Source organism: Periplaneta americana, chromosome 1 (genome assembly GCF_040183065.1).
Source record: "Periplaneta americana isolate PAMFEO1 chromosome 1, P.americana_PAMFEO1_priV1, whole genome shotgun sequence".
Taxonomy (NCBI): domain Eukaryota; kingdom Metazoa; phylum Arthropoda; class Insecta; order Blattodea; family Blattidae; genus Periplaneta; species Periplaneta americana.
The window spans coordinates 90768670-90788227 of NC_091117.1; the positions used below are offsets into that span (position 1 = coordinate 90768670).

At 33.6% G+C, this 19558-nt stretch overlaps 1 protein-coding gene and 1 long non-coding RNA gene across 3 annotated transcripts in view; one reads left to right on the forward strand and one right to left on the reverse strand.

The window, feature by feature from the left end:
• Positions 1-19558, reverse strand: part of pasha (partner of drosha) — a 63894-nt gene that overhangs the window by 16640 nt on the left and 27696 nt on the right. The window contains exons 7-11 of the mRNA XM_069823736.1: positions 12421-12536; positions 11161-11304; positions 7971-8176; positions 3515-3615; positions 374-530 (exon numbers count right to left, since the gene is read on the reverse strand). Of these exons, the coding sequence (XP_069679837.1) occupies positions 374-530; positions 3515-3615; positions 7971-8176; positions 11161-11304; positions 12421-12536 (724 nt within the window). The remainder of the gene's footprint in view (positions 1-373; positions 531-3514; positions 3616-7970; positions 8177-11160; positions 11305-12420; positions 12537-19558) is intronic.
• Positions 14178-17193, forward strand: LOC138698059 (uncharacterized). Of its 2 annotated transcripts, none has more exons than XR_011331674.1 (3): positions 14178-14301; positions 14746-14847; positions 15302-16066. It is a non-coding gene; the product is annotated as an uncharacterized lncRNA (long non-coding RNA). The 2 variants fall into 2 exon arrangements; XR_011331676.1 differs by lacking the exon at positions 14178-14301 and adding an exon at positions 16521-17193 and having other exon boundaries at positions 14315-14847; positions 15302-15431.

Sequence of the window (19558 nt, forward strand, 5' to 3'; positions counted from 1 at the left end):
GGCAGAATACTTACGCTGTATTCTGAAACTCAAATAAAATACCATTTCGGATTCCATAATACATTACGTACATCAATACACTGAATCTTGATCATATGCACTTAGTTTTGTATCAATTAAATGTACATGTGACAACGAAATCAAAGCACTAAAACGTCAAACGTCATGCCTTTATTTCACCTCCACCCACCTCCACTCAGCAGTGCTAAACCTACCCATGCTCCGGCTTGTAACTGAAGATGGCTCTGACCTATACCATCACTGAGAAAACAGCCAACAGAGGAACCTGATGTTCGTTATTGCTGAAAACTGTAAACTGATTTCAAGAATTATACTTTTAACAATAATATATTCATATCAATTAATTAATTACCTGTAGTATGGACTGAGATGCTCTTTGTTTTCCATCACGCTTATTTTTACATATCACCTTGGCTGTATGTCTTCCAACAGTCATAGTAAATTCGTTCTTCTGGTGACGGAGTGTGTTCACCTCATACTTGATGTGCATCTCGCCAAGACCAAAGTTCCTAATATATTAAATAAAAAACACAGCACTACAGTGAAATTAAATACAGATTTATGCTTGGAAAATTACAAGGAGGCGAAGATATTGGCAAAACTGATAATTAGAGATTGTAAAAGAAAGAGCTGAAAAAGAATATGTTATGAAATATTATTAGGCTGCTGCATAATTCTGTAGCGATTTTTCATAAGTTTATTAAACACATCAGATACACATAAGAGAGAAGTTAATCATCAACAATATATTCTCCTTCACTATTTACAACAATCTGCCAATGCTGGAGTAGTTTTTCAATTCCTTATCTGTAGAAATCGCATGGTTTTGAGTTAAAGAAGTCGTCAAGCCATGTTCAGAGTACATTTTCATCCAGAAAGGAAGTTCCTTGAAGGTTGTTCGATAGAGAGTGACACAGTGTAGTTTGAATAGTGTAAGCAACTATATGTGTACAGTCCGCTAAGAACAAATGGCAAATAATAGAAGGTCTAAGAACTAAGGAAGAGACAAGTGAAGTGCTTTTTGTGGAGTGTAGCACTGTAGGGGCAGAAACATGGACATTACGACGAAGTGATAAGAAATGACTAGAAGCATTTGAAATGTGGATATAGAGAAGGATGGAGCATGTGAAATGGACAGACAGAATAAGAAATAAAGCTGTGTTGGAAAAAGTGGGTGAAGAAAGAATGATGCTGAAACTGATCAGTAAAAAGAAGAAGAATTGGCTGGGTCACTGGTTGAGAAGAAACTACCTTTTGAAGGATGAACTGGAAGTAATGGTGAACAGGAGAAGAGTTCAGGGCAGAAGAAGATCAGATGATAGACGACATTAAGATATGTGAATCAAATGCGGAAACTAAGAGGAAGGCAGAAAAAGGAAAGACTGGACATTGCTGGGTTTGCAGTGAAAGACCTGCCCTTGGGCAGAACATTATGAATTAATAGGAGGTCTAATTATTCTATCCATATAGGGTGTTTATTTACTATTTCTATGTCCATACAGAATCTGCTCATGTTGTCAGGAGATTATTTCAAGAAAAATTCCCAGGTGATCGAGTTCCAAGTCGTGATACAATTAATAAATTAGTTAATAAATTTCGGAAAAAGGGAAGTATTCAAGAAAAGCGAAGAAGGCGATGTACAGTGCTCATAGAAGAAACTCTTGATGACACTGGACAATACCTGGAAAATTCCCCAAAGAAATCACCTAAGCCAATGTCAGAAATGTGTAGAAAATGGAAGCAGGCAGTTCCAGCATCTCCTTGCGCGACATAAGTGATCATTTGAACATTTAAATAAGGGAACATAATTTTTAAATAATACAATTCTTTAAATGGAATAATGCTTTATATTATCAATAATGTTATTCAGCATCCATCTTGTCGAACTCGTTATATCAGTAACGAAAATGTTTAATGTAGCTTAGTAAATATGTGATTGCATAAAAAGAACATAGATTTTGTAATGCATATCAAATTTCTTCAAATTCAGACATAATCTATTTCAATCACAGTAATTAATAAAAATAAACCAAACCTGCATGTTCACTTTGTAGTAGTGTATATTAAGAAATGCTTAATTGCAGACAATGATTGAGTTAGAGCTACTTATAGCAAGGCAGATGCAGATTCTATTATCTCACATTCACGTTTATATCACGAAATATCAAGGATGGAGCAAACAAAATTCCTGCTGAAGTTATTCCAAAATTAAAAAAATCAATTAAAAATCGCCAATTTGGTCTTACAATTAATAATTTTTGTTCTATCTTATTTAGAATTTCCTCCTTGGTTTCTTTAATGTATTTACTTTTGTCTTGTGCCATTACGAATATAACACTGTTACAAAATATTATAAGACAGAGTACCGCTGAACTAGAGGATAAACACAAACATATTTTTTATCTTATTTAGTGCTGCTTATACTTTATATTTATATTCTCATAGACAACATAGTTTGTTAAAACTTTATTTTATTTTAATGATTTATTAATTTATTATTTAAATATTTATTGTAATTTTTTATTAACTCTGATAGCCTGTACACCTTCTAGGTTCACTAAACAGGTAATAGGACATAGGCAGTTTAATAATTTCCACTGTAAAGACATCGATCGAAGACAATTTTCAGTCTGATACTCTTCATATGATACGTGATGCTTCGATTGGATGTTTTGCTTTCAGCAGAGTCAAGATATGCAGCAGCTAGCATGCAGAGTGAGCGACCAATCGTACATATTATCATGACTCTCGGTCGGTTTTTAATAAAATGCACAGCTCTACTCAAAATTCACGTATTTGATCATCAGTCAATTACCAGGTAATACGAGAAATAACAATGCATCCACAGAAAATCAGAGTATGGATTAACATATCAAGAGCACAAATCATAGGGCTAACCTCCTTCACTAGTTTCATCAATTTAGATGTACACTATTCCGAGATAGTGTATACATTGATCACCCTGCTAAATCAAGATGAGATCGATCACTACTTCTTTCAACAGGACAATGCAATAGCAAGGAAAGTACTACCATCATCTGTTGTGACTATGGTGAATAATTTACCTGTCAATTTATTCATTAGTTAATTCTAATACCAATAATTTCTAAATTGCAAACATTCAGATAATGGTCGAAGGAAAGAACAATTTATTTATTAGTTAGTTTTAATTATTTGTAAATCTAATATCAATAATTTCTAAATTGCAATCATACAGAGAATGGTCAAAGGAGAACACAATTTTGTTTGAAGTCCATATTGCCAACTTAACTGAGACTGTGGATGTCAGCTACTTGCTCACTCTACTTGACTTCAGTGTGAAGAGACTTTGTATATACAGAGTACAATTTTATCAGATGCTATTTGTCGATCTAAAGACTCCATATTTCGAGAATCATGCATTAAAAAATTCACTATGAAGAAGAACACTACAGTGCATTGGAATAGTGAGGTGTTGTCCTAAATAATGAATGCTACGAACACAATTTCCTACCTTTGCAAACATGTCAGAAGAATGGCATATGGGGAAGGTTCTGTCGTTTTTGCACACAGCTCTGCTACACGAGGATCCTCAATTTTGATTTCATCAAAAAACTAGAAATAAATAAAATTATATAAAATATAAGGACCACGGAAAATTAGATCTAAGAAGGGTAACTTCTGTAGAAACTTAAACCTTAAATGTTTTATTCCAATATATAAAAAAAAAACCAACAAACCCACACAAACTGTATACCATAGAGGAACTGCGTCTACAATGGGATGAGTTTAATTTGAGAGCTTCTAATATTTTCAAATTAAAAAACTATTATACATCTGTACTAACTGAAACTTTATTTCAGGTATTTATTATGCAACATGCGTACAATGTTATACTAAATAAATTTTTAATAGAAGAACACAACCTTACAATGAAATTCAACAATGAATTAAAAAATTTAATAACCTGGAATGGTTTTGGCGTCATTAGATTGAACAAAATATAATATAATATATATTTTAGTAGGAGGCAGGAGGTAGTTAATTTTTCGAAAGGAACTGAACTTTTTTCAGCATGATTTACTACTCATAAATTCGGGTTGCAAGAAGCAACAAAGTGAATTCCATAATCTCTTCTACTCAAATCCCAGCCTCACCTTCTCATGGTGCACCTATTTTTAACATATGAGATTCTGGGGACCAAGTTACAGTATTCCAACTATTCCAAAAAAAATGGAAGAAGTGCCATTTCAGCACGCTTACCTGCCATGGTATGTATAAGCATCCCCTAAGAGGGGAAGAAGGAATATGGTCGGTGGAGTTGTCTGCCAATCCTCCTGGTTAGGTCATATGGACCCATTAACCAACAGGTGTGGTCCTCAAAACAGTTTGGTGGTTATGTAAGTGATATAACCACCATAACATAAAAATATGGTGCCTATATTAAAATGGTTGGAGTTCCTACAATTCTATTTTCGTTATTTAAACTCTCAGACTTACATTCCAAGCAAGGCTTCATCTTCTGTTCATTATGATCCCCCCCCCCCCAACACCCAAAGGCTCTGCTGATTCAGATCCATTTAACTCGTTGAGCAGAAGAATATATTTTTTTCTCAATTAACCAATGCTTTAAGCTCATTTTTAAACTGGCCACCCTACCCCATTATCTCCTGGCCTAGTTGCCTCATAAGTAGTGCCTTGTTGGTATCACATGTGAGGTTCAGACCTCTCTTCAGACAGCTGAGTAAACAAGCCAGAAACACTAGCAGGTTAACATTCATTACAAAATAATATGTTCTAACCAAGTCTGCAACAGATATTTCATTTTTTACAAACTGATTTGTTATTAAAAGAAACTTTTACTAAATACTTTAATTCTATTCTTGCGAGAAAAAAAAAAGACTGACGTATAAATGTATGAAATGAATTATGTGGTTTTCGTCTCAAAATATTGAGTCATCCAGCAATGACTTTCCATAAAACAAATTAAGGTTTCCGTAATTTGTTGCTTTTTTTTTTCTTTTTACTTGAATTCCTTACATTTCTTTAAAAAAGTGACATAATTGTTGTTTCGAATTTGTTTTACAGTAATGTAGTATTTTATGTTCTCGATTTAAGAATAAAGTTATTATCTTTCTTGCTTACCAATATTTCGATATTAGAACACAATGTGAGGAGCATCGTTTCAAATCGTATTATGTCCACTGGTGGACAAAATTGATGCGGTCTTCCATGTTATGAAATCTGATTGTATCAAATCGTATTCACTAACAGTGTAAATGACTGCTTAAAAGTAGTGGTTGTTTCAAATCATATTCAGTCCTTAATAGTGTCTGTTTTATATCGTATTACGTCCAACATTCATGTTATAGAATTGGTATAAAGGAAATGAATTAATTACATTTTTATGTTAGTTATAATGAAAATCTAGCGCATTCTTCTCGACAATGCTAAATACTCAGTACTCGTAGGTGACAGTTGAGGATGATGCTGGAAGAAGCAAAGGCAAGCAAAACATGCATATAAACTGAAATCTGAGGCAAAGTATGTAAAAAATAGATTTTAATGAAGAATACAGGAATTGTAAGACTATCTACAAACATTTATCACATTCTGGCAATATTTTTATGAATGTAGAAATTCTATAATTTTAATTTAATTTAATGCAATACTAAGTCAATATTCAAATCTTCAGGTCTTTACCTCTTTCTTACGAAGTGGGGGGGGGAGGGGTTGATGTCGGAGAAGGGAAATGGGCTGAAAACTACTCTCAAATTTTTAAAATGTAAAATTACTGTTTCATTTCTTTCTATGACCTATAGTAACTTATAGCAGGAAGGAATACATGTAGTTAAAAAAACGGCAGCTTAATTCAATTGTGTGAAGCTTTAGATTTCTATGCTAACATCATCAATGCAGTTGCTGTGGTAACTAGTAATGAGGATGATGGTAGTATGGCTACTTGTGGCTGCTTAGAAGGAGGAGGATTCGAAAAAATGTGAAAAAGATTCAAACATCATGAATCCAGCTGGATGAATGTTATGAACACTCTGTAGGCCTACATCAAAATTTGTTTAATGTGTATATTTCTTTTTTGTATTAACAAAATAATGTCTTGTTTAATAATAACAATAATAATGGCTTTCATGCATTAATTTATCACATTAAATACATTATGACAACAGGAAGAAGTTATGTACACTTTGTATATCAAAATGTTCCAACACATTTTCCTTCAATTTTAAGAACACAATTGAAAAGTGATTTCATTTTTTCAAGTTCCTTGAAGTATGCCTCAAGCATAATAACTTTACATTTTTCACTTTGTGAAAAGTTACTCAAATTAAGAGTATTCAGTTTCTCGTTCTTCCTGTAAAATTTTGTTCTTTTTGGACATAATATGATTTGAAACGATGCTCCTCATGTGTCTTACGAACTTCACATATATCTATGTGATACATATCCACCTCTACTTCCTGATGGTATACAAGACAGTTTGGTGTGGTAGTTATTCCAATCCTGTAGAGACGTTTGGTTAGGTAATCATGTTCAGTGATCAACCCAAACAGAGTTACAGCTGATTTATGAGATGCTTCAGGTATCAATTCAGGCTCCTTGAGAATTTTCCTCCAATTAGAATTATCATTTTCACTGACTAATTTGAAATTGTAATTATTACAGGCAATTTTCTTTTTTATGATTCGTTTTATAGACTCACATGAAAACGTATGGGTTATTTGATGACAAATGTTTTTGTCCTTTTTTTGCTTACATGTCAGCTTTCTCATTTCCATTTATACTACAATGTCCTGGAATCCATTGTAAAGCTATGTTTTTACCTACATTTTGAATTTGTTTTATCATGTTATGAATTTCTTTAATTTTTTTCAATTTTGGGACATGTAACAGATGCTCTCTACTGCTTGAATTGCAACCTTTGAATGTAATTTCATTATTTAACTAGCATACAATAATATCTTTTTATCATGAAGCAAAACATAGTGTGTAATTTTCCACGCACCAGAACAGAACCAATCACTTCTTTCACGAAAACATAAGACTGTTCCATCTAGTCTAATTGAATCACTCATTGTACCAACAGAGCACACAAAATTTAATTCACTCAGTTAAGTGCATTACACAATAAACATTTTGGCATGTAACATAGAGGACCCCTGGCACTCATATCTGTTCGGAGCTGAGCAAATCGCAGGGCCACAGTGTGGCTAGAAGGATTAAATTAAGGAAGAAAATCCATGATCCAATAAGGAATCGAACCAGCGATCTTCCACAGTGCAATGTCTTAACCACAAAGCTACCACACGCCCCCACTAGATTATATATAAATTAATTTATAATGACTTGTCAACTCAACCATAAAATTAAGCCATAAACCTGAGCAAAAACTGAATACCTATAGTCCTAACATGGGGATCTTTATATTTAACACACCATGTCTATTTCCTTATTATTTGAAGTGTAATGACAATTACGGATATCATTAGTGAAGTGAGCAAAATAAACTCTAAGTGATAATTTTATTCGGACTAAATAGTAAACTGTTCATTTTAGCATAAATAATGAAATAAAAAAAAATACTTGCACTGAAGGAAAATCTTTCGTAGGTGTTTCTAAACAAAGAATCTCATAAACATAAAATGGCGTTAAGATATCTGGCTTAAGAAACATATAAAACAAGTGTCTATGCCTTGTTGTCTCATACATTTCTGATATATGACAATACTTTTGTGAGGAGATAATTCACCTGCCCATTTTAGACGCAGTTCCTCTATAGATTATATTTTGGTCATTAACCTTTACTATAATAAATCTTCCAGAATGATCATTGTCAAACTTGAAATCTGGCAATTAGACACACACATTAAACTATGAATGAATGAGTAGGTGAGAGAATTTAAATTCTCTGATTAAAACATTCTTGGAAAATACTAGAAATAAAAGCATCTTACTGAAAGATCTGTATCTTGGCCTTTACTGGTCCCACGTGCTCCTACACGCTTGTCTTCTTGTATCTTATCCCTCATTTCTGGAATTAAAATCTCAAGAGTTGCCCTAGCTGCCTCAGACTTTGCTTGCTTCTTACTGGTCCCATAACCTACACCATATTGCATAGAGTTGATCGTTACTGTTGCTGCATATGGTGTAGCAGCATTTTCTGTAAGTAAAGGTATTTTATCAATGAGAATTACTCACATCAAGTTAGATTAAGAAACTAAGTTTGTCATGACTCCACCACGTTTCACTTCCAAAAGGCGTAACTAGACACAAACCCAAACTAAAAATTTAAGAAATTACTTGAAGCAATGCTTAGAAATCAACATTTTCTTCAAACTCCACTTCATATGTTTTCTTTTCGTAACATATGCCTTAAAACGTTATTACTTTCTGCCACAATTTAATTGTCTCTTATTACCTTCTATTTCACATTCATCAGAATATAAAGTTCATTATCATCAGTTATTAACATAGGGGATCCAGTATAAAATGCAACTCTCCAGGTCAACACAGCCTTGATGTTGAAAGCAGCAAGTGGTATTGTAGAATTTTGATATTTTATATTAAATTTTCTTTGACATACTTCTTATTCTCCATGATGCCAACTTCACAAAGAATCATGCAGGATGTCGTAAGAAATGTCGTCGGTACAGAATTAATCATTATAGACTGGAAGATGTTTCCTAAGGAATAACATGTGCAATATGACCGTCATTTTTCCTCAGAACCTTTTTCAACGAACCCAGATGTTAGTCACCACTCTTCGACACAAATCTTTAGATAGTGCACAGCACAACTCCTTATATGGACTCTTAGCTACACTACATTTTCTGGCTTCCTATGGAACACTTCCTCTTTAAGGAATCCTCATAAAAATTAATAACACAGATTTAATGTCCGGGCTATGAGGCAGCCACATTTTGCTGCCCTTGTGTCTTTCAGGAAACCAATGGAACATCACAAGAACATCAAACGTCTCGAGCAGAAAATCAAGAATGGTATTTACAATGTGTGGACCATAGGTGGAGAGAGAACCGTTTCCTTGGGAGGACAAAGCAAATCCATAGAATCCCGATATAATGAGATCATGGAGGACATCATTTATCTTCTCCCCTGTTATAACTTGACCTTGGTACAGTATATCGGAATATGATTATTTAATAAAGATATTGTAAAATAAAGTAAAACTGTAACAAAATATACCGACGATTTTACTTTTTTTTTTCCCTTTTGTACGGAGGAAGGACCCGAAGGCTTGCACTGCAGCCTGTGCTTGCCACTCCTATTCTGTGAATGATTGGGTACAAGTACAGCATGCTGCACCGTGAATTTAACCCGGACTATTGTATGGATGATGATATGTGAATTAATGATGGTGAAATGAGTCCGAGGTCCAAACTGAAAATTACCCAGCAATTCTGCTTCAACTGGTTGAGGAAAGCCCTCGGAAACCCCCCAACCAAGTAACTTGTCCCAACCAGGATTTGAACCTGGGCCCGCTTGTTTCATGGCCAGACATGCTAACCATTACTCCACAGCGGTGGACCATTTTACATTTACTTGATCTGTTTATTTAAAAAGCAAGATGTCATATCAAATGTAAATTCTAATTATTTTACTTAATCTCGTCTTTAAGTTCACACATTATACCGGGATCACTTTTCTTTTTTCTGCATTGTTGTGCAGTATGTTATTCATATTTCTCCAAGTGGCTGCTTGAACACCTGCAGAGTTCTAACACATCAGTACAGGTGTTACAAAAAAAAAATTACAGTGCTTCCATTCCTTAAATGTGATCCAGAAATTCTTAAACATTCAGAAATTTAAAATAAATATTATAGTCCTGGCACATAGTCTGAAGACATTAATTCGTCAATTTAAGCATAGAAACTTAATCATAAACAAAAGAAAAAAAAATGTTTTGAATGCAATATTTTATAACGTTAATAGAAAAAAAAAGAATTCGGCCAAGTTTGGGGGGGCAGTGCCCCCCCATAACTCCGCCTATGGTGTGGAGAGGCTCCATCCTGCATCAATCACTGAGTTTGCATAGGCCAAGAAATGGGAGATAAAACTGTTTTCTAACATGGCTTTGTACTGAACTTGGTTGACAGCTTCAACAAAGAAAAATGGATAGATGATTTCACGACTCGGAAATTGCGACCCATATATTAAAATTTTGTCCTATACATTTCTTTCTCGTGCAGTATGTGAGGATATTCCCTTGCCCCAAATAGAATGTTCTATTTATTCGCAATACCGTTCACATGTCTTGCACTATCTGAAGACTTGTGTCGAAGAGAGGTGACGAACATAATGGTTTGTTTGTGTCGAAGAGAGGTGACGAACATAATGGTTTGTTTGCAAGAGATTATGAGGAAAAATGGCATTCATATTGAACATTTTATTCCTTAGAAAACATTTTCCAGCCTATAATGATTAATTCTGTACCGTTTTTGTACTACTTCAATACAAATAAATATGTATATATGTAAAGGAAAGGGTATGACATTTTGTGTGCCACTCTGTACATAAGGACATTTTATTAAGGACACTTTGTTCTAAGTTAGAAATCTTGAACACTTCATAACGAAATCACACTGCAATATGCGGACTGCTTGGGCTGATAATTTCAGACAAAAAAAATTGTGGGAGAGGGGAAGGGGAAGGGAGAGGGGGAGAGAGGAAGAGGGGGAGAGAGAGATAGGCATGCAGAGGCCTGCCGAAACTATCTCTGGAAATTTCTGGTGGGGAAACATTTCGAGTAAGAAAGAGTTATTCACTGAAATGTACGAAAATATCGGGTAGGTTTTCCAAGAGAAAAAGAGATTTCAGTATTTCTCGCTAAGATGCGTGAGAATATAGTCAATTAGTGCAATTCACCTGATTAGTGTCCAAGGGCAGTGACACCCTTAAAGCAGCAAGCAAGAGGAAAAGGGTTAGTGAGATCAACGAAACTTGAAAAAGTGTTCCAAGCATAGCACTTAGGGATGAGTTCATAAGAAAACCAATAACATCAATGAAATGTGATGCAGAAGAACAAAAAATTGTGAAGTAGTATTTTTTTATAAATGCTCATAATCCTCATCCTGATTATTGTGTTCCCCAGTAACAAAATAAAAAAATATGGAATCCACTAGTTACCTAATTCTTTGAATTCATATGATGGTTGTTTCTTGAGAGCATGTTGAACATATTCGTGCAGGATACAAACATAGCTCTTGCCATTTGGATTCATTATCCACTCCTTCTTTGGTCCTCGAACATTAGGATGACCTTTACCACCATCTGAGGAAAGTAAAGATGAAATTTAAATTAGCAATGCAACTACAACTCATTTCAATCCATCTTACCTTCACAAGATCAGTCAGTGACCTTTAATTGAGGAGTTTACAACCATAGCAGATCAAGTCCACTTCTTCATAAAAATGTGATAATTCATGTACAAGGTACAGCAAACCTACTCTATTCACTGCCATAGTGAACCAAGCCAATATTTCAGTTACTTTCTCAGAGATGTCATCTTAGTCCAGAAGAGGTGAAGTAATTCATGTAACCTTCACTGCCATACTGAACCAAGTCCGTAGTGGTGAAAATGAAAATGAGAGCTGGTAGCAATGTTGAGTCTTCTGGTGAAGCATATGTTCCTGATTCATACACTGAATCCTTAGATGACTTTATCAATGGTAGGTAATACTGTTTTATTATGGCAGTCGAACAATTACAATAAGTATAGTTGGTTTACCATTGAGGTTAAGGTTAAGTAGTATATAATATTTAAAATATGAAAAAGATTTCATAAATATTAAGTTATGTACTTTTAACAATTTGTAATTTGCATTGTACTGTATTGTAATTTCAGATAACAGCAGTACTAAATCTGCAAAAAATGGAAACATACACATGATGGTCTTTATCATCTTACATAAAATAAAGATTCAAAAACAAATCATAGCTTGCTTAATATTATTAATATTCCGTTTAATTGCAGTTCACAATGCATCTTAACTGAACCACATAACAAGTAATATGCCACTCAAGCAAGACCTTATCATCTCACGATGAAGATTACAACATACAATACTTGTTTTAATGCATCACGCACCATGTTGTAATATCAAATATCAGTTTATCATTATTTGTATATACTTTCAATTTATTATTTTAATAACCGGCATATGTAGAATTCTTGTATTTCACAAATGTTAAGTGTTCATATTTTGATATTTATCGTATTTTAACCTCATGATCTGATGACATTTTTAATGCCGAAAACGTTCATCTAACATTGTTTTAATGTAAACAATAAATTTAACATATAAATTTATAATATGAGACTAAGTAAGAATGTTAAATAATTTCGCATTACTTACTAGCCTTATAAGATAATGTTAAAGTGCTTACCCTGATTTTGGACAGGAAGTGGAAATTTGATTAGCTTGGTTCCTTCTGGGAGAGTTGGTCTCTGTAGTCTTTGGTGCTTTCTTTGTTTAGTAAAACGTCTTCTATCTGACCATGACCTGAAATACAAAGACAAATCTATTCACCACATGTAACAGTAATAATGAAAGAAGAAAAAAAAAATGAACACATGAAGAAATAAAACTGTAAGAAAGTAGAAAAGAAAGGAAGTAAACAAAGAAGATCACTCAAGTATAGCGACACAAAACTTATTTCCTTCAAAAACATTATTTATGAATATTTTACACATTAAAGATAATGAAGAATGAGGTGCTTACTGAATGGAACAAACTCCAGAAAGAACTGTAGCACCATGAGGGATGTCAAGATAGATTAATGGACATGTGTGTGTGCATGCTTGTGCTTGTGTTTGCGTGTGTATGTGCATATGTGTGCATGTAAAAAAACACAGCAGCATCGCGAAACTGGTCACCCACTCCTGGGTTGATTTCCAGTTTTTGAGGTACAAAATAAGCCATTCGTGTTTAAGTGCAGTCTACACCCTTACAGAGGAGGAAGAAGAAGAAGGAAAAAGAGTGAGTTCACATGCCTGCACCTTCACGCATTTATGCTTGTGGTCATAAGCAGAGCCCGGATTTTAAGTAATTACATATAAGAAAAAGAAATGCTAAAATGTCGGCGAATCACATCAAAGCAAAGGAATCATTATTCCGAAGTTTTAAGTTACAAATTCTTACAAATTTTGGTGCATAATAATATTTTGGCATATATTACATATTTTGAAAGGAAGACGACCGATGGGGAGACCACATGAAAGAAGGATAGATCAAATTCAGAAGAACTTACAAGAATGGGGATACATGTGGGACGAAATAAACAGAAAAAAAGTTTGGGAAGATAGAGACGAATGATGGCATATTTGGAATCGACCTTCTGAAAGGAGTACATGATAAGAGGATGATGATGATGATGTTTTTCTTCATCAGTTTTCTCTCTACTTGACTCATAAGTTATATGTTTGAAAATTGTTTATAAAAGATTATTCCTTCGTCTCTAATGCATAAAAATAATTTAATAATTGAAAATAATAACGTATTCTGTCAAAAAAAAAAAAAAAAAGGACATTCTTTTGCCATGCTAACATTGTGTATCCTTTAAGAGGTAACGGTAAAGTAAGAACAAATACCAATGCGAAGAGTGGGTCATTATATTGCTACCGCAGTGAAGGACAGAGTGAAAATGACCCTGTGGGTATGACTATTTGGCACAAACACCCCCAGTCAGTTGCTCTGAAGAAAACATAGTTCTCTCAGTTTTCTTGAGAAGCTTATTCTGACATTAGGTGATACAGCTAGCTAGTCTACTGCAGGGGGGGTTTAACTCAAATGATAGATGTTGGATGCTCATAGACGTTCCATAGTTTGCCGCATGTGGTCAGGACAACGCTGGCTGTATTTCGATCACAGAGTTTGTAAAATTAGCAGTACAAAACTCTTTGGTTTCGAAAGTTCTTTGGTTATAAGTTTTGCCAATATGACAGTTTTAAACAGATATTATTAATATCCATTATTTACAGAATGTGTCAGTTTTATAATATTCGGATTATTATTACTATTACTATATAGTTATTTTGCATTTTCATTCGAGGACAAAGTAGCCATATTAGTGTACTGTGTATGACCTATTAACCTCATTTGTTCAGTTGATCAATTGTTGGATGTTGGCATTCCTATTCTCTTTAAATCTTGTATAAATTATGGAATGGACAAACATGGCTGCTTAAGGAAGAAATTTGAACAGATCGAGTTAATTGAGAAGTTACTGGTGCTTTCCTGCAACAAGAAATAATTCGCAACGTTAAAGGTAAGAAAGAAATATGTTTGAGATTACATCTACACAGTTCAACTTTTCTTTCAACTTCACACATTCAAGCAATGCCTGCAAGATTGGTATTTAATAATAACGGAAGTGCACACAATGTGCAGGATAATATATTATTTTAGCTTTCGCTGCTGCAGAATTTGGTCAGTGAAACTATAATCGGTTTTTACACTCCATCACATGGTATTTTGGTATTTTAATATTAATATGGCGTACCTTGTAGATAGAAAATCTTAATGTATCTTAATTCAACATGCGCTTTAAACTTGATTCTTTCAATATTCTTCCCAGACTGCGTACGTACGAGCATGAAAAACTGAACCGTGTAGATGCAGCTTAACTGCACCGTCATGTTTTCTAATTTAAACTGAATTCTTCCATCATATCTTAAACGTTTATTAAACTGAGATCTGTAATTGTTTTCAGGGATAAACTTCAGAACGCGATTACCTTCCTTCTACCACTACCACATGATGAACTGATTTCTGTGTATTAGGCCTAACTACAATTACGCCAAGAGCTTTAAAGGTAAGCTAACAGAGTTAATATACACTTTGGGTATGAACGAACATCTTATTTTTGTATATAGCTAAGTTAAGTTGGTCAGACATCTTAAAATTCGTGGGACAGAATCTGATATGACTAAATATGTTGTTCTCGGTGTAATTCGTTACAGTTGCGTTACCAAAGGATGGCGGGGTACCTTAGCTTGGTAACGCAATAGTAAAGAAGTGTTGTTCCCGAAAAGCTATATTTTAGAAATTTGACTTTACAGTTAACAGTAGTACCTTTACTGGAATAATTTTGATAAATAAAAAGAGTTAAATTGCCGGAGATATTTATTATTTTTATAGACTCGTGGATAGAATTCTTCCAGGAATATTTCACAAACATTGATTATACTGCAATCCTTCTATTGTTCTATGAAATGTAGTGTTATTAATGCACTATATGATACTAGGCTACTGCTGGTTTGTTTCAGTTAATAGAAAGACAAATGGCGGAGTTTTACACTGTGAATGTGCTGCAGTGTACTGTAAGAAATCGGATAGTAATGAGAAGACCTGGTTATTCCTGTTTCCTGCGCCAAGTAATGCAGCACAGCTTAAAAGGTAAGCAATGGCATTGGCATAAGCTCAATGCAAAGATATCCTTATATATCATCAGTAAATAGTCAGGGTTGGTAAACTGTAGTGATTTTTAAATTTAAGTGAGAATTATTTGTCAAATTCATATTTGTTTATTAAAATGAGTTTTTGCCTTCTTTTGTAATTCATTTAAACTTAATTTGTGCATTAGTTCCTACATAATTGTGTATTTTGTTAATGTGTTATTTTAAGTAATTAACAACATCTCTTCAAAAATAATTTACTATGTTTACACATAGGCCTCATTATTAATACATGAAGAGTTACAGCACTAATAACCTGCACTTAATGATAATAATAATTAGCTTAGACTTAGGCAAGATATTATGCTCAGTTTGTTATTCATTAGAAAAGAATTCAACTATTTAGGGAGATTAATATTTACAAATAAATTTATCAGAAGAGCTTAGCATTGTGTGTTTTCAGAATAAATACGTAGACCATTTGGCATTGTGCAACTTTTACTTTGAATATTGTTATGAGCTACAACTATTCATTTCAATCCTCAGCATCATACTGTGCTTTAATTAGGTGGTGATTCCGAAAGTAGGCTCTACTTGACTACCTGTACCATGTGTTCTGTTGCTCCTTAATTAGGAGTTGGGAAAATACATATGAGAAGCAAACTTTCAAAACCTGTCCATTTCTTCAGAAAATGCTAGAATTATATGTCTGTAATAAACAAAGATTTTTCTGTGGTGGAATTTTATATGAATTCATAGGGAGAAAAATATATTTCACCATAGAAAATATTTTGTTCATTGCAGAGATGCAAGTTTGCTACTCATATATATTGCTAATAGTTTTAAGAAGCAGCAGAACAGTCATATGTAAAAACGTTTATATTTTTTTTTTTTCAGGAAGTTAATTTCTCATCTTAATCATGTTAGGTGCATATAATTTTAATCTGTGATTTAAGTAGTAACAATTATTTGATGTAAATAAAATGAAAATTATTTTATTTACATCATGATTAAATCATTAATTTAAATTAATACCAACCCTGGTTTGTGTATTTTTTTTAAGATAATAATAGAATTTTGATTGTAACAGGTACCACATGTGGGCAGCTGTGGCAGAAAATCCTCATCCTTACAGAAGGGCCTATATATGTGCAAGCCATTTTCGCAGTAATCAGTATAACGGTAACTTCAGATATAACTTACTAAGAGGGGCCATTCCATCAAGGGATGCTTGGTATCCCACTCAAGAACTACGACCCACTTCATCACCAGCCTACTTACATTAACCTTTTTCACCACCTAACATAATTGCTTCATTCATTGCACTTCACTGTGGCATCAATTTGAACCTGTATTCTCTTTCATTGAGTGATTCATTCATTGTCTTTATCTTTTAACAAAATTGTGTTTAATTTTGTTGACAAGTGTATGGTAATGGACTTCATTATTATTATTATTATTATTAAAGGTAAAAGGTAAAGGTATCCCCGTAACATGCCAAGAAGGCATTTGGGGGGCATGGAGGTAGAGCCCCATGCTTTCAATGACCTCGGTACTAGAATGAATTATTATTATTATTATTATTATTATTATTATTATTATTATTATTATTATTATTATCATTGTTATCTAATTTCGTTTAATGTGTTGATTTCTTCAGTTAATTGAAGGAAAATAAGGGGAATTCATTCATTCATCTGAAAAAAAAAAAAGTAGAGTACTTGACTTCTACATTATGAGCAATATAATTTTTGTAATATATAGGGCAATGATAAATCTAACGATCTTTAAGACCCTAAGTTAACATTACATAGTAATATAAATACAAATAATAATTACTAGTACAATGAGCATTTCAGTTGTGTCATCTGTAGGGCATAAGAGGGAGTCCAGTGGCAGCGATACGAATCTGCAGCTTCTGCAACTGGTGAGATTTGGGTGCATTATTTAGAATTTTTAGAGAGTAAATATGTTGTTGTTTTCTAATGTCAGGCGTTTGACAATAAAGTCATTTGACCTCTTGCACTCCAATATTTTTCAAAGATATTATCATGACCAGAGTAAATATGTTGATGTTTTCTAATGCCAGGCATTTGACAATAAAGTCATTTGACCTCTTGCACTCCAGTATTTTTCAAAATTATTGTCATGGTCAGCCACTGAAGCACAGATTTTGAGGTGTTCCGAATCCATTTCTTGGTTTGAGTAGCACAATGGACAGTTAGGAGACTGATATATTCCAATTCTATGCAGCACAAAATAGTCCCCCAATCGGATTTCTGGGCGGGACTACTTTAATGGTACAGAAGCAACTAAATTTTTTATAATGGAATGCTTGTCGTATAACATCAGCTAAGAAGAGAGTAAATATGGTACAATATTTTGTCTCTTCTCACTTTATAGATCTCTTGGATATGGAACAATAAGTTTTGACGGAGAAATCATTGTAATAAGTAAAAGTCTCAGGAATCTTCTATGCCACATCAATAAATTTAAGAATGCAGTTATATTGTCAGACTCCAAAACAGCTATTCTATCAATCGTCTCTAAATACATACTTTCATCTCAAACAGCAGAAATAACTAAAATGCTCTCTCAATTAATATCACTCAATAAAAGAATTGTATTCCAGTGGATACCATCCCATTGTGGAATCCTGGGAAACGAGAATGCTGATGCTTTAGCAAAGAAGGGCAGCACTGCTACTTACAGACCTGTTACTAAATCTATGTATTACTCTGTGAAAAGATTTATTAAATCTACATACTTAGACTTCAACAAACAAAATTTGATAACACAAATCTCAAGGGAAAAAATGGAACACTCTGCATCATAATCCACTGTTAATTCCCGATTTACCACTAAAATCGTCTGTAGCTGCATTTAGATTGGCAACAGGCCATGACTGTCTGGCCAAACAAACACCTCCATAGAATTGGAATATATCAGTCCCCTAACTACCCACTGTGCAACTCAAACCAAGAAATGGATTCGGAACACTTCAAAATCTGTGCTTCAGTGGCTGGCCATGATAATATCTTCGAAAAATATTGGAGTGCAAGAGGTCAAATGACTTTGTCAAACCCCTGGCATTAGAATACAACAACATATTTTGAGCAATGGGGCCACAATCAAATCAAACACTCAGTATCAAAGCTCAAAATTAGGAAATGTTGCGAAGTATAGACTTATCTCTAATAAAATGTATTGCACTTTTTCTAATATGTTCAGTGTTTTGAATCAACTATACATCAGAGAATGAAAAATAATTTTTTTACTTGTATTTCTTAATGGTGTTTTTATTAAAAGTCTAAGTTAATTTTATGTCTGTTGTAGACAAATAGTTTTCTTTGTATTCTTTATCAGTGGTGATTATTGATTACTTAGATTTTTAATATCCATATATTAAACTAATGGCAGTTACTTTTAAAAATAGATGTTCAGCTCTGATGGTGTAAAACAAATAAAGTGGTGTTTTATAAATGTTTATGAACGTGCGTTGTACTATGTCACAGCAAAACATCTTATGACTATTTTCAAGTTAATGTTTGACATAAAAAAATTAAGAGCGAATTATAATTATATAACTGACCAATAATAACTTCGAAATCAATATTCCAAAGTCAATCTTTGTTTTTATCTTCCAATACATGATACATAACATTATTTAAAAATAGTGCTTAAGGTGTTTTGGAGAGAAGTATCCTATCCTATTCGCATCCTGTATCTCAATTACATATTTGATCTAGAAGATGCAAAAACTTTTATTAGTCAAATTTGATAAATGATACATTGATACATGTAGCACGTATGGGCGAATCCAGAAATGCATATAGAGTGTTAGTTGGGAGACCGGAGGGAAAAAGACCTTTAGGGAGGCCGAGACGTAGATGGGAGGATAATATTAAAATGGATTTGAGGGAGGTGGGGTATGATGATAGAGACTGGATTAATCTTGCACAGGATAGGGACCGCTGGCGGGCTTATGTGAGGGCGGCAATGAACCTTCGGGTTCCTTAAAAGCCATTTGTAAGTAAGTAATTTAATAAAAGGGTTAAATGACGGTGTGTTAATGGTTTTCAATTTCATGTTCAACCATTATATTTATATTCACATGTTAAAACAAAA